General features: G+C 31.9%; 1 protein-coding gene and 9 non-coding genes across 11 annotated transcripts in view; all 10 read right to left on the bottom strand.

The window, feature by feature from the left end:
- The window catches only part of LOC143238824 (MAM and LDL-receptor class A domain-containing protein 1-like), a 49,902-nt gene extending 46,570 nt beyond the window's left edge, over nt 1–3,332 (bottom strand). The window contains exons 1-2 of one of the 2 annotated variants that reach the window (XM_076479386.1): nt 3,032–3,332; nt 1,449–1,473 (exon numbers count right to left, since the gene is read on the bottom strand). In XM_076479386.1, the coding sequence (XP_076335501.1) occupies nt 1,449–1,473; nt 3,032–3,118 (112 nt within the window). In that variant the 5' untranslated portion in view covers nt 3,119–3,332. The remainder of the gene's footprint in view (nt 1–1,448; nt 1,474–3,031) is intronic. The other variant, XM_076479387.1, reaches the window with a different exon arrangement.
- Nucleotides 3,333–4,682: 1,350 nt separating this feature from the next.
- On the bottom strand, nt 4,683–4,755 carry TRNAK-UUU (transfer RNA lysine (anticodon UUU)). Its single transcript has one exon. It is a non-coding gene; the product is annotated as a tRNA-Lys (tRNA).
- Nucleotides 4,756–5,739: 984 nt separating this feature from the next.
- Nucleotides 5,740–5,812, bottom strand: TRNAK-UUU (transfer RNA lysine (anticodon UUU)). The gene has a single exon. It is a non-coding gene; the product is annotated as a tRNA-Lys (tRNA).
- Nucleotides 5,813–6,796: 984 nt separating this feature from the next.
- On the bottom strand, nt 6,797–6,869 carry TRNAK-UUU (transfer RNA lysine (anticodon UUU)). The gene has a single exon. It is a non-coding gene; the product is annotated as a tRNA-Lys (tRNA).
- Nucleotides 6,870–7,856: 987 nt separating this feature from the next.
- Nucleotides 7,857–7,929, bottom strand: TRNAK-UUU (transfer RNA lysine (anticodon UUU)). Its single transcript has one exon. It is a non-coding gene; the product is annotated as a tRNA-Lys (tRNA).
- Nucleotides 7,930–8,912: 983 nt separating this feature from the next.
- On the bottom strand, nt 8,913–8,985 carry TRNAK-UUU (transfer RNA lysine (anticodon UUU)). Its single transcript has one exon. It is a non-coding gene; the product is annotated as a tRNA-Lys (tRNA).
- A 985-nt stretch (nt 8,986–9,970) lies between these two features.
- TRNAK-UUU (transfer RNA lysine (anticodon UUU)) lies at nt 9,971–10,043 on the bottom strand. The gene has a single exon. It is a non-coding gene; the product is annotated as a tRNA-Lys (tRNA).
- A 984-nt stretch (nt 10,044–11,027) lies between these two features.
- On the bottom strand, nt 11,028–11,100 carry TRNAK-UUU (transfer RNA lysine (anticodon UUU)). Its single transcript has one exon. It is a non-coding gene; the product is annotated as a tRNA-Lys (tRNA).
- Nucleotides 11,101–12,087: 987 nt separating this feature from the next.
- On the bottom strand, nt 12,088–12,160 carry TRNAK-UUU (transfer RNA lysine (anticodon UUU)). The gene has a single exon. It is a non-coding gene; the product is annotated as a tRNA-Lys (tRNA).
- A 982-nt stretch (nt 12,161–13,142) lies between these two features.
- TRNAE-UUC (transfer RNA glutamic acid (anticodon UUC)) lies at nt 13,143–13,215 on the bottom strand. Its single transcript has one exon. It is a non-coding gene; the product is annotated as a tRNA-Glu (tRNA).
- Nucleotides 13,216–13,408: the final 193 nt, after the last annotated feature.

The raw sequence follows: 13,408 nt of genomic DNA, 5'->3' as shown, positions 1-13,408 counted from the left end.
CAGGTGACTACAGTTAAGTTCAGTTTAATGATGATTTGCTGCTGGTTGCACTTGATGAAGATTGTGCTGTAACAGCTGAAGAACTAGCACAGAAGCTTAATTCGATCCATTTAACATTTCATTGTTATCTGCAACAACGTGGAAAGATGTTTAAACTTGGAAAATGGGTCCCTCATGATTTAACAGAAACCAACCTTAGAACAAGAGTGGACATCTGCACTTCTCTCACTCTCGTGAACGCAACTCACCTTTTTGGATGACTGGAGGTGAAAAATTGATATCTTATAAAAATGTTAAGCACCGCAGACAATGGCTCAGTACAGGTAAACTGGCTAAAGAACAGCCCAAAATTGACTTCCACCCTAGGAAAATCTTGTTAAGCGTTTGGTGGGATATTGTTGGTGTGGTCCACTTTGAGTTGCTGATACTCAATGTAACGATTATAACAGACTTCTATTATCAACAGTTAAAACGCTTGAATATTGCACTGAAACCAAAGAGGCCTGCTTTGGTCAATCGTAAAGGTGTTGTGTAACACCAGGATAATGCACTGCCCCATACAACAAGGATCACATCTGCAAATATTGGAGAACTAGACTGAAAAATCTTCCATATCCTCCTTATTCTCTAGACCTTGCCCCATCTGATTATCATTTATTCCAAAGTTTGCAGAACTATCTTGATGGAAAAGAGCTTGGAATACATGAAGATGTCAAAACTACTCTTTCTACATTGTTTTCCTCCAAACTCCAAGAATTTCACAAAAGTGGCATTCACAAGCTTGTGAATCGCTAGCTGGAAGTAATTAATAATAATGAAACACACATTATTGATTAAATAACATTAAGAACGTTTGAAATCCTTTCTCTTTTTTTGAACCTAAAATCGGACATTACTTAACGGATGACCTGATATTTCACCACGCTCGTAGATTAATGTACTTTAATCCTGCCTAAAATAATTTCATTTTGAGGGCAGACGAATAGAAGTTCTGACGAGTAATAAAACTGAAGCGGGTACACTTGCACCCCACACTAGATATTGCTGGCGCACAATAATATAGTTAATGAAAACAGGGAAAAAAATTGTCTCTTAGGTTCATTTACCTTAATCCTGCTTAAAACAATTTCAAGTGCAGTAGCTATTGAGGAATGTCTCTAGTTTTATTTTAGTCACTTATCATTTTGGCTGTATATTTGTAATAAAATGTTTAAAGTGTGTAATAGGTATTTGTTCTACTTTAGAATTGAAAATTACGTCCAATGGGAAATGATAATTAAATTATTTTATGGAAGCAATAAGAAACTGAGGACAAAACTAATGTTATACAACAAATATATATGTTAACGATACATGATGACTGTTTGGGGGAGGAATAATATTCTGAAACAAAGATATCACAGTCAAATCGTGTTGATCGTACACACTAAAAGTATTTCTTTACTTACCGGGGCCAAAAACAGTTTGTCCATCCTGAAAAGTAAAACGTACACTTTTCTTAAAAGTAACACTTGAACAAATAGTTTGTAGTTGTACTTACAGATAAAAGAAATATTAAGCAAATAATTTCCCACAAATTTTATATTACACTCTAGTTAACCCTAAATTAACAATAGAGAAACATTATTCGAACTTAAATCATTCAAATAAACATAGTACAAATAATAATAAAAACACTAGCTGACCTACTCTTCAACGCATGGGGAAGATGTAGTGACCCCTGAGTAGTCAGGTCAAAATATAGACTTCCTCACTCTATGTTACTCCTTGGGAGACAAGGGATAGATGCAAAATTTTACAAGGAATCTAGTGGCTCATTAGTTATAAGGGTGTACAACGTTTGAGGAAGACATAAGACTTCTTAGAGGATGATGTAGGTGTCAGATCCGAATGTTGACCTCCTGTCACTCCACGAGGAGCCAGATATAGTTTCAACAGGGATAAGTATTCGCCAGTTAAAATGGCACACGCACACACGTATTTTTGTCAAACAATGGTTTATATGATGTAGTGTCAATGTTTCAGTGGTGTAAGCACTTACCAATGTTAAGAACTTTAACAAGATTGGGGCAAAAGGCGAATCTAAAAAAAAATGTTTTAGTTGTTGTTTAGAAAAGTAATACATGGGATTGACTGACCTCATGTTAGGTACCAAATGATTTCTAATTGAAATATATCTCCTCCCGCTAAATACGATGTGACAACTTTATTGATTAATTAAAGGGAATTTTAGGAAGATGTTTACCAAGGGGAGAATGTCAAGCCTTCATTTTCACACGAGAATGAAAATAAAATTTATTGTTAAAACGTTTTGATCTTACTTTAATTGAAGAATAAAATTCATGAAATGCTATAGAAACACAAGCCGACACAGTATGGTATGTGTGTATTCTTATAGCAAAGCCACATCGGGCTATCTGCTGAGCCCACCGATAGGAATCGAATCCCTGATTTTAGCGTTGTAAATCCGTAGACTTACCGCTGTACTAGCGGGGGACATACAGTATGATCAAACGGAACTATTCGAAAACATAAAATCGCAGATTTACTGACTCAGAAATGTTATATGTAATAGAATTTTTAAACAAAGTTTATTTGCTGTTGGTTTATCATTAAATACGTAGCAGCACAAAGGGCTATCTGTGCTTTGCCCACCATAGTATCGAAACCCGGTTTCTAGTAGTATAATTCCGCAGACTGGGGAGTTTCAAACAAAGAAAATACAATATTTCTTGTTTCATTATTAATCCGGGGTTTCAATATTCTTTTGAATTATTCAATTTAAACATGAATGTAACGAAGAAGCTCTTAAAATGGATAAATGTCATAAATACCGTTCGACTCTATACAGTTAAAATACTTTATTGAGACCATTCTAGTCAAAAGTTTTTTTTATTGATTTGAATGTTTTACACAGTACGAAAAAGAAGCAACCTTAGAAGTTAACGCATTCATGCTTTTCTTGGACGAATTTGGAAGATATTCACATTTTCTGATTGTCTACAAATAAACAATGAAGTTGTATACTTACCATACATTTAAAATACACAGCAATCTGTGTAAACGTCACTGAAAATAAAACCTTAGGATTCAACAGGAAATAACTTCTGAAATTCATTTTTTCTTTATCTTACATAAATATTTGTTTTTATTTAAGGCTATTTGTAGTCTACTGTTTAGATACCTTCTCAATACTTAAGTTTAATGTAACATATCTAGACAGGCCGATGCTCTAGATCAATCTGAATGTAGAAGAGCTCTCCAAAAGTAACATTCAGTAGATTTTATGGAAGTGCATTACACAGTTCAGTAACTGTGAATAAGGACAGGTAGAAACGAAACAGCTGTACATCCGATTGTTGTGTTACGGGAATACGACCCTTTTCGTGTTTGCTTAGGCGTGAAAACACTTCTACCGACGTCGATGTGTTCGTGTAACGTCGATTGGATTATTCCTGTGTAAAATATCAAATCACTATCTATTTAGCTGTATGATCTCACTTTTCAATCTCCTCTTAGCCAACGGAAATAAAAATATCCTTTGTCTAACATATATCGAACGGAACACTAGGAAAGAGAGCAGGTTGTCCCTGTTGTAAAGTTCTAGATTTTGGAACTAGTTTCGAATCCATGCAATATTGCCAAATATCCTCTGCACTTTACGTTGCAGGTGGATGGTGAGTGGATAGGTTGGAGACCTTCAAAATTATGGACGGCGGCAGATAGTAGCTTTGTTATAAATACAAATACAGATAATCTCAGTGGCTATGCTATGAATACAGATAGCTTTAGTAGCTTTGCTATAAATATAAATACAGATAATTTCAATAGCTTTGCTATAAATGTAAACAAAGATAACCTTAGTAGCTTTCATATAAATATAAATACAGATAACCTTAGTAGTTTCCCTATAAATATAAATACAGATAACATCTGAAAGTTAAACATAAACGTCATGTCATTTTTCAAGAATTCTTTCACATGACTTTCAACAGTACTGTATATTTACAGTCATTTTCCAACAGTATGGTATTTTTGCAGTCATTTCATATATTGTCATTTAGTTATTAATATAGCACATTTGTAAGAGTATATTTTTTATACGAATATTTATAACACCTGTCGTCAAAAGGTCGTATCCAATATTTCAAATCACATTTGTGATAGTACAGCGTTAACTCGTATAAAATGCAAAAAAAATGGCAATACTTTGTAAAAATATTTGACGATATATTTTTTATGATTGTGTTAGATTGCCGCTTTGATATTATGTGAATCGTTAGTGATTTTGCACCAGAATAATTGAACGAAATTTTTAAAAGTTTTTCTCGCTTCACACACAAATCCTATCGCCTTTTAGTTTACTTCTTTGTGCATTCCACTTTAAATTAATACCTTTTCTGGTCCTCATTAGATGAGTGAAAAATTGTTCCAAATAATCTGTGACTAAGTATGTTAATGGTATATGTGTTTTAGATTATAAGTGTAAATAGTATTAAAATCGAATTCAAAACTTTACTCCAACAACGACTCATCTAAAAGTCGGAACTACCTTATTCTTTTGGAATAATCCTATCTCAAAGAACACTGTCAACCGGTTTCAACAACATCTGTCTTCTCTTCAGAAATGAACACTTGATCGTAAGTATTCTTAAATGAATAATTCCAAGAAAACATAACCTCGCCCGAACAGGGACTCGAACCCTGGACCGTTAGGTTAAAAGCCTAACGCTCTACCGACTGAGCTATCCGGGCCTTCTAATTAACATTTATTTTTATTTCTTTCCATACAACCATTATATTTTCACCTATTAATTATTAACTTTCGATCAAGAAGATATCGTACTTTTTAAGGGTATCATAACCAGCAAATAAATATACATATCTATATCAATTATACGTTATTTATCTTCAGTAAAAGAAGGCAATATTATAGTAAAAAAAAACCCTTCTACTTTTTTATCTTGCTTACTGTAAATTAAAGACCAATAAACTTTTACTCATCTTCGATTGCTAGGTTCGCGTGAAAGTTAAACATAAACGTCATGTCATTTTTCAAGAATTCTTTCACATGACTTTCAACAGTACTGTATATTTACAGTCATTTCTTTTTCTTGTCATTAAGTTCTTAATATAGCACATTGGTAACGGGTCATATTTTTACACGAATATTTATAACACCTGACGTCAAAAGGTCGTATCCAATATTTCAAATCACATTTGTGATAGTACAGCGTTAACTCGTATAAAATGCAAAAAAAAATGGCAATACTTTGTAAAATATTTGACGCTATATTTTTTATGATTGTGTTAGATTGCCGCTTTGATATTATGTGAATCGTTAGTGATTTTGCACGAGAATAATTGAACGAAATTTTAAAAGTTTTTCTCGCTTCACACACAAATCCTATCGTCTTTTATTTTACTTCTTTTGCATCCCACTTCAAATTAATACCTTTTCTGGTTCTCATTAGGTGGAAAAACAGTTCAAAATAATCTTAGAGAAAGTATGTTAATGGTATATATGTTTTAGATTATAAGTGTAAATAGTATTAAAATCGAATTCAAAACTTTACTCCAACAACGACTCATCTAAAAGTCGGAACTACCTTATTCTTTTGGAATAATCCTATCTCAAAGAACACTGTCAACCGGTTTCAACAACATCTGTCTTCTCTTCAGAAATGAACACTTGATCGTAAGTATTCTTAAATGAATAATTCCAAGAAAACATAACCTCGCCCGAACAGGGACTCGAACCCTGGACCGTTAGGTTAAAAGCCTAACGCTCTACCGACTGAGCTATCCGGGCCTTCTAATTAACATTTCTTTTTATTTCTTTCCCTACAACCATTATATTTTCACCTATTAATTATTAACTTTCGATCAAGAAGATATCGTACTTTTTAAGGGTATCATAACCAGCAAATAAATATACATATCTATATCAATTATACGTTATTTATCTTCAGTAAAAGAAGGCAATATTATAGTAAAAAAAAACCCTTCTACTTTTTTATCTTGCTTACTGTAAATTAAAGACCAATAAACTTTTACACATCTTCGATTGCTTGGTTCGCGTGAAAGTTAAACATAAACGTCATGTCATTTTTCAAGAATTCTTTCACATGACTTTCAACAGTACTGTATATTTACAGTCATTTCTTTTTCTTGTCATTAAGTTTTAATATAGCACATTGGTAACGGGTCATATTTTTACACGAATATTTATAACACCTGACGTCAAAAGGTCGTATCCAATATTTCAAATCACATTTGTGATAGTACAGCGTTAACTCGTATAAAATGCAAAAAAAATGGCAATACTTTGTAAAAATATTTGACGCTATATTTTTTATGATTGTGTTAGATTGCCGCTTTGATATTATGTGAATCGTTAGTGATTTTGCACGAGAATAATTGAACGAAATTTTAAAAGTTTTTCTCGCTTCACACACAAATCCTATCGTCTTTTATTTTACTTCTTTTTGCATCCCACTTCAAATTAATACCTTTTCTGGTTCTCATTAGGTGGAAAAACAGTTCAAAATAATCTTAGAGAAAGTATGTTAATGGTATATGTGTTTTAGATTATAAGTGTAAATAGTATTAAAATCGAATTCAAAACTTTACTCCAACAACGACTCATCTAAAAGTCGGAACTACCTTATTCTTTTGGAATAATCCTATCTCAAAGAACACTGTCAACCGGTTTCAACAACATCTGTCTTCTCTTCAGAAATGAACACTTGATCGTAAGTATTCTTAAATGAATAATTCCAAGAAAACATAACCTCGCCCGAACAGGGACTCGAACCCTGGACCGTTAGGTTAAAAGCCTAACGCTCTACCGACTGAGCTATCCGGGCCTTCTAATTAACATTTCTTTTTATTTCTTTCCCTACAACCATTATATTTTCACCTATTAATTATTAACTTTCGATCAAGAAGATATCGTGCTTTTTAAAGGTATCATAACCAGCAAAAAAATATACATATCTATATCAATTATACGTTATTTATCTTCAGTAAAAGAAGGCAATATTATAGTAAAAAAAAACACTTCTACTTTTTTATCTTGCTTACTGTAAATTAAAGACCAATAAACTTTTACACATCTTCGATTGCTTGGTTCGCGTGAAAGTTAAACATAAACGTCATGTCATTTTTCAAGAATTCTTTCACATGACTTTCAACAGTACTGTATATTTACAGTCATTTCTTTTTCTTGTCATTAAGTTTTTAATATAGCACATTGGTAACGGGTCATATTTTTACACGAATATTTATAACACCTGTCGTCAAAAGGTCGTATCCAATATTTCAAATCACATTTGTGATAGTACAGCGTTAACTCGTATAAAATGCAAAAAAAAATGGCAATACTTTGTAAAAATATTTGACGCTATATTTTTTATGATTGTGTTAGATTGCCGCTTTGATATTATGTGAATCGTTAGTGATTTTGCACCAGAACAATTGAACGAAATTTTTAAAAGTTTTTCTCGCTTCACACACAAATCCTATCTTCTTTTATTTTACTTCTTTTTGCATCCCACTTCAAATTAATACCTTTTCTGGTTCTCATTAGGTGGAAAAACAGTTCAAAATAATCTTGGAGAAAGTATGTTAATGGTATATATGTTTTAGATTATAAGTGTAAATAGTATTAAAATCGAATTCAAAACTTTACTCCAACAACGACTCATCTAAAAGTCGGAACTACCTTATTCTTTTGGAATAATCCTATCTCAAAGAACACTGTCAACCGGTTTCAACAACATCTGTCTTCTCTTCAGAAATGAACACTTGATCGTAAGTATTCTTAAATGAATAATTCCAAGAAAACATAACCTCGCCCGAACAGGGACTCGAACCCTGGACCGTTAGGTTAAAAGCCTAACGCTCTACCGACTGAGCTATCCGGGCCTTCTAATTAACATTTCTTTTATTTCTTTCCCTACAACCATTATATTTTCACCTATTAATTATTAACTTTCGATCAAGAAGATATCGTACTTTTTAAGGGTATCATAACCAGCAAATAAATATACATATCTATAACAATTATACGTTATTTATCTTCAGTAAAAGAAGGCAATATTATAGTAAAAAAAAACCCTTCTACTTTTTTATCTTGCTTACTGTAAATTAAAGACCAATAAACTTTTACTCATCTTCGATTGCTAGGTTCGCGTGAAAGTTAAACATAAACGTCATGTCATTTTTCAAGAATTCTTTCACATGACTTTCAACAGTACTGTATATTTACAGTCATTTCTTTTTCTTGTCATTAAGTTTTAATATAGCACATTGGTAACGGGTCATATTTTTACACGAATATTTATAACACCTGACGTCAAAAGGTCGTATCCAATATTTCAAATCACATTTGTGATAGTACAGCGTTAACTCGTATAAAATGCAAAAAAAAATGGCAATACTTTGTAAAATATTTGACGCTATATTTTTTATGATTGTGTTAGATTGCCGCTTTGATATTATGTGAATCGTTAGTGATTTTGCACGAGAATAATTGAACGAAATTTTAAAAGTTTTTCTCGCTTCACACACAAATCCTATCGTCTTTTAGTTTACTTCTTTTGCATCCCACTTCAAATTAATACCTTTTCTGGTTCTCATTAGGTGGAAAAACAGTTCAAAATAATCTTAGAGAAAGTATGTTAATGGTATATGTGTTTTAGATTATAAGTGTAAATAGTACTTAAAATCGAATTCAAAACTTTACTCCAACAACGACTCATCTAAAAGTCGGAACTACCTTATTCTTTTGGAATAATCCTATCTCAAAGAACACTGTCAACCGGTTTCAACAACATCTGTCTTCTCTTCAGAAATGAACACTTGATCGTAAGTATTCTTAAATGAATAATTCCAAGAAAACATAACCTCGCCCGAACAGGGACTCGAACCCTGGACCGTTAGGTTAAAAGCCTAACGCTCTACCGACTGAGCTATCCGGGCCTTCTAATTAACATTTCTTTTTATTTCTTTCCATACAACCATTATATTTTCACCTATTAATTATTAACTTTCGATCAAGAAGATATCGTATATTTTAAGGGTATCATAACCAGCAAAAAATATACATATCTATATCAATTATACGTTATTTATCTTCAGTAAAAGAAGGCAATATTATAGTAAAAAAAACCCTTCTACTTTTTTATCTTGCTTACTGTAAATTAAAGACCAATAAACTTTTACTCATCTTCGATTGCTAGGTTCGCGTGAAAGTTAAACATAAACGTCATGTCATTTTTCAAGAATTCTTTCACATGACTTTCAACAGTACTGTATATTTACAGTCATTTCTTTTTCTTGTCATTAAGTTCTTAATATAGCACATTGGTAATGGATCATATTTTTACACGAATATTTATAACACCTGACGTCAAAAGGTCGTATCCAATATTTCAAATCACATTTGTGATAGTACAGCGTTAATTCGTATAAAATGCAAAAAAAATGGCAATACTTTGTAAAAATATTTGACGCTATATTTTTTATGATTGTGTTAGATTGCCGCTTTGATATTATGTGAATCGTTAGTGATTTTGCACGAGAATAATTGAACGAAATTTTTAAAAGTTTTTCTCGCTTCACACTCAAATCCTATCGTCTTTTAGTTTACTTCTTTTTAAATCCCACTTCAAATTAATACCTTTTCTGGTTCTCATTAGGTGGAAAAACAGTTCAAAATAATCTTAGAGAAAGTATGTTAATGGTATATGTGTTTTAGATTATAAGTGTAAATAGTACTTAAAATCGAATTCAAAACTTTACTCCAACAACGACTCATCTAAAAGTCGGAACTACCTTATTCTTTTGGAATAATCCTATCTCAAAGAACACTGTCAACCGGTTTCAACAACATCTGTCTTCTCTTCAGAAATGAACACTTGATCGTAAGTATTCTTAAATGAATAATTCCAAGAAAACATAACCTCGCCCGAACAGGGACTCGAACCCTGGACCGTTAGGTTAAAAGCCTAACGCTCTACCGACTGAGCTATCCGGGCCTTCTAATTAACATTTCTTTTTATTTCTTTCCCTACAACCATTATATTTTCACCTATTAATTATTAACTTTCGATCAAGAAGATATCGTACTTTTTAAGGGTATCATAACCAGCAAAAAAATATACATATCTATATCAATTATACGTTATTTATCTTCAGTAAAAGAAGGCAATATTATAGTAAAAAAACCCTTCTACTTTTTTATCTTGCTTACTGTAAATTAAAGACCAATAAACTTTTACTCATCTTCGATTGCTAGGTTCGCGTGAAAGTTAAACATAAACGTCATGTCATTTTTCAAGAATTCTTTCACATGACTTTCAACAGTACTGTATATTTACAGTCATTTCTTTTTCTTGTCATTAAGTTCTTAATATAGCACATTGGTAATGGATCATATTTTTACACGAATATTTATAACACCTGACGTCAAAAGGTCGTATCCAATATTTCAAATCACATTTGTGATAGTACAGCGTTAACTCGTATAAAATGCAAAAAAAATGGCAATACTTTGTAAAAATATTTGACGCTATATTTTTTATGATTGTGTTAGATTGCCGCTTTGATATTATGTGAATCGTTAGTGATTTTGCACCAGAATAATTGAACGAAATTTTAAAAGTTTTTCTCGCTTCACACACAAATCCTATCGTCTTTTAGTTTACTTCTTTTTGCATCCCACTTCAAATTAATACCTTTTCTGGTTCTCATTAGGTGGAAAAACAGTTCAAAATAATCTTAGAGAAAGTATGTTAATGGTATATGTGTTTTAGATTATAAGTGTAAATAGTACTTAAAATCGAATTCAAAACTTTACTCCAACAACGACTCATCTAAAAGTCGGAACTACCTTATTCTTTTGGAATAATCCTATCTCAAAGAACACTGTCAACCGGTTTCAACAACATCTGTCTTCTCTTCAGAAATGAACACTTGATCGTAAGTATTCTTAAATGAATAATTCCAAGAAAACATAACCTCGCCCGAACAGGGACTCGAACCCTGGACCGTTAGGTTAAAAGCCTAACGCTCTACCGACTGAGCTATCCGGGCCTTCTAATTAACATTTCTTTTTATTTCTTTCCCTACAACCATTATATTTTCACCTATTAATTATTAACTTTCGATCAAGAAGATATCGTACTTTTAAGGGTATCATAACCAGCAAAAAAATATACATATCTATATCAATTATACGTTATTTATCTTCAGTAAAAGAAGGCAATATTATAGTAAAAAAAACCCTTCTACTTTTTTATCTTGCTTACTGTAAATTAAAGACCAATAAACTTTTACTCATCTTCGATTGCTAGGTTCGCGTGAAAGTTAAACATAAACGTCATGTCATTTTTCAAGAATTCTTTCACATGACTTTCAACAGTACTGTATATTTACAGTCATTTCTTTTCTTGTCATTAAGTTTTAATATAGCACATTGGTAATGGATCATATTTTTACACGAATATTTATAACACCTGACGTCAAAAGGTCGTATCCAATATTTCAAATCACATTTGTGATAGTACAGCGTTAACTCGTATAAAATGCAAAAAAAATGGCAATACTTTGTAAAAATATTTGACGCTATATTTTTTATGATTGTGTTAGATTGCCGCTTTGATATTATGTGAATCGTTAGTGATTTTGCACGAGAATAATTGAACGAAATTTTAAAAGTTTTTCTCGCTTCACACACAAATCCTATCGTCTTTTAGTTTACTTCTTTTGCATCCCACTTCAAATTAATACCTTTTCTGGTTCTCATTAGGTGGAAAAACAGTTCAAAATAATCTTAGAGAAAGTATGTTAATGGTAATGGTATATGTGTTTTAGATTATAAGTGTAAATAGTACTTAAAATCGAATTCAAAACTTTACTCCAACAACGACTCATCTAAAAGTCGGAACTACCTTATTCTTTTGGAATAATCCTATCTCAAAGAACACTGTCAACCGGTTTCAACAACATCTGTCTTCTCTTCAGAAATGAACACTTGATCGTAAGTATTCTTAAATGAATAATTCCAAGAAAACATAACCTCGCCCGAACAGGGACTCGAACCCTGGACCGTTAGGTTAAAAGCCTAACGCTCTACCGACTGAGCTATCCGGGCCTTCTAATTAACATTTCTTTTTATTTCTTTCCCTACAACCATTATATTTTCACCTATTAATTATTAACTTTCGATCAAGAAGATATCGTTTTTTTAAGGGTATCATAACCAGCAAAAAAATATACATATCTATATCAATTATACGTTATTTATCTTCAGTAAAAGAAGGCAATATTATAGTAAAAAAAACCCTTCTACTTTTTTATCTTGCTTACTGTAAATTAAAGACCAATAAACTTTTACTCATCTTCGATTGCTAGGTTCGCGTGAAAGTTAAACATAAACGTCATGTCATTTTTCAAGAATTCTTTCACATGACTTTCAACAGTACTGTATATTTACAGTCATTTCTTTTCTTGTCATTAAGTTTTAATATAGCACATTGGTAACGGGTCATATTTTTACACGAATATTTATAACACCTGACGTCAAAAGGTCGTATCCAATATTTCAAATCACATTTGTGATAATACAGCGTTAACTCGTATAAAATGCAAAAAAAATGGCAATACTTTGTAAAAATATTTGACGCTATATTTTTATAATTGTGTTAGATTGCCGCTTTGATATTATGTGAATCGTTAGTGATTTTGCACCAGAATAATTGAACGAAATTTATAAAAGTTTTTCTCGCTTCACACACAAATCCTATCGTCTTTTAGTTTACTTCTTTTTGCATCCCACTTCAAATTAATACCTTTTCTGGTTCTCATTAGGTGGAAAAACAGTTCAAAATAATCTTAGAGAAAGTATGTTAATGGTATATGTGTTTTAGATTATAAGTGTAAATAGTACTTAAAATCGAATTCAAAACTTTACTCCAACAACGTGTCATCTAAAAGTCGGAACTACCTTATTCTTTTGGAATAATCCTATCTCAAAGAACACTGTCAACCGGTTTCAACAACATCTGTCTTCTCTTCAGAAATGAACCCTTGATCGTAAGTATTCTTAAATGAATAATTCCAAGAAAACATAACCTCGCCCGAACAGGGACTCAAACCCTTGACCGTTAGGTTGAAAGCCTAACGCTCTACAGATTGAGCTATCCGGGCCTTCTAATTAACATTTCTTTTTCTTTTTTTCCCTACAACCATTATATTTTCACTTATTCCTTATTAACTTTCGATCAAGAAGATATCGTGCTTTTTAAGGGTATCATAACCAGCAAAAAAATATACATATCTATATCAATTATACGTTATTTATCTTCAGTAAAAGAAGGCAATATTATAGTAAAAAAACCCT

The sequence above is a fragment of the Tachypleus tridentatus genome, chromosome 13, assembly GCF_004210375.1.
Source record: "Tachypleus tridentatus isolate NWPU-2018 chromosome 13, ASM421037v1, whole genome shotgun sequence".
Taxonomy (NCBI): Eukaryota; Metazoa; Arthropoda; class Merostomata; order Xiphosura; family Limulidae; genus Tachypleus; species Tachypleus tridentatus.
This window is presented reverse-complemented; position numbering and strand designations above follow the sequence as displayed.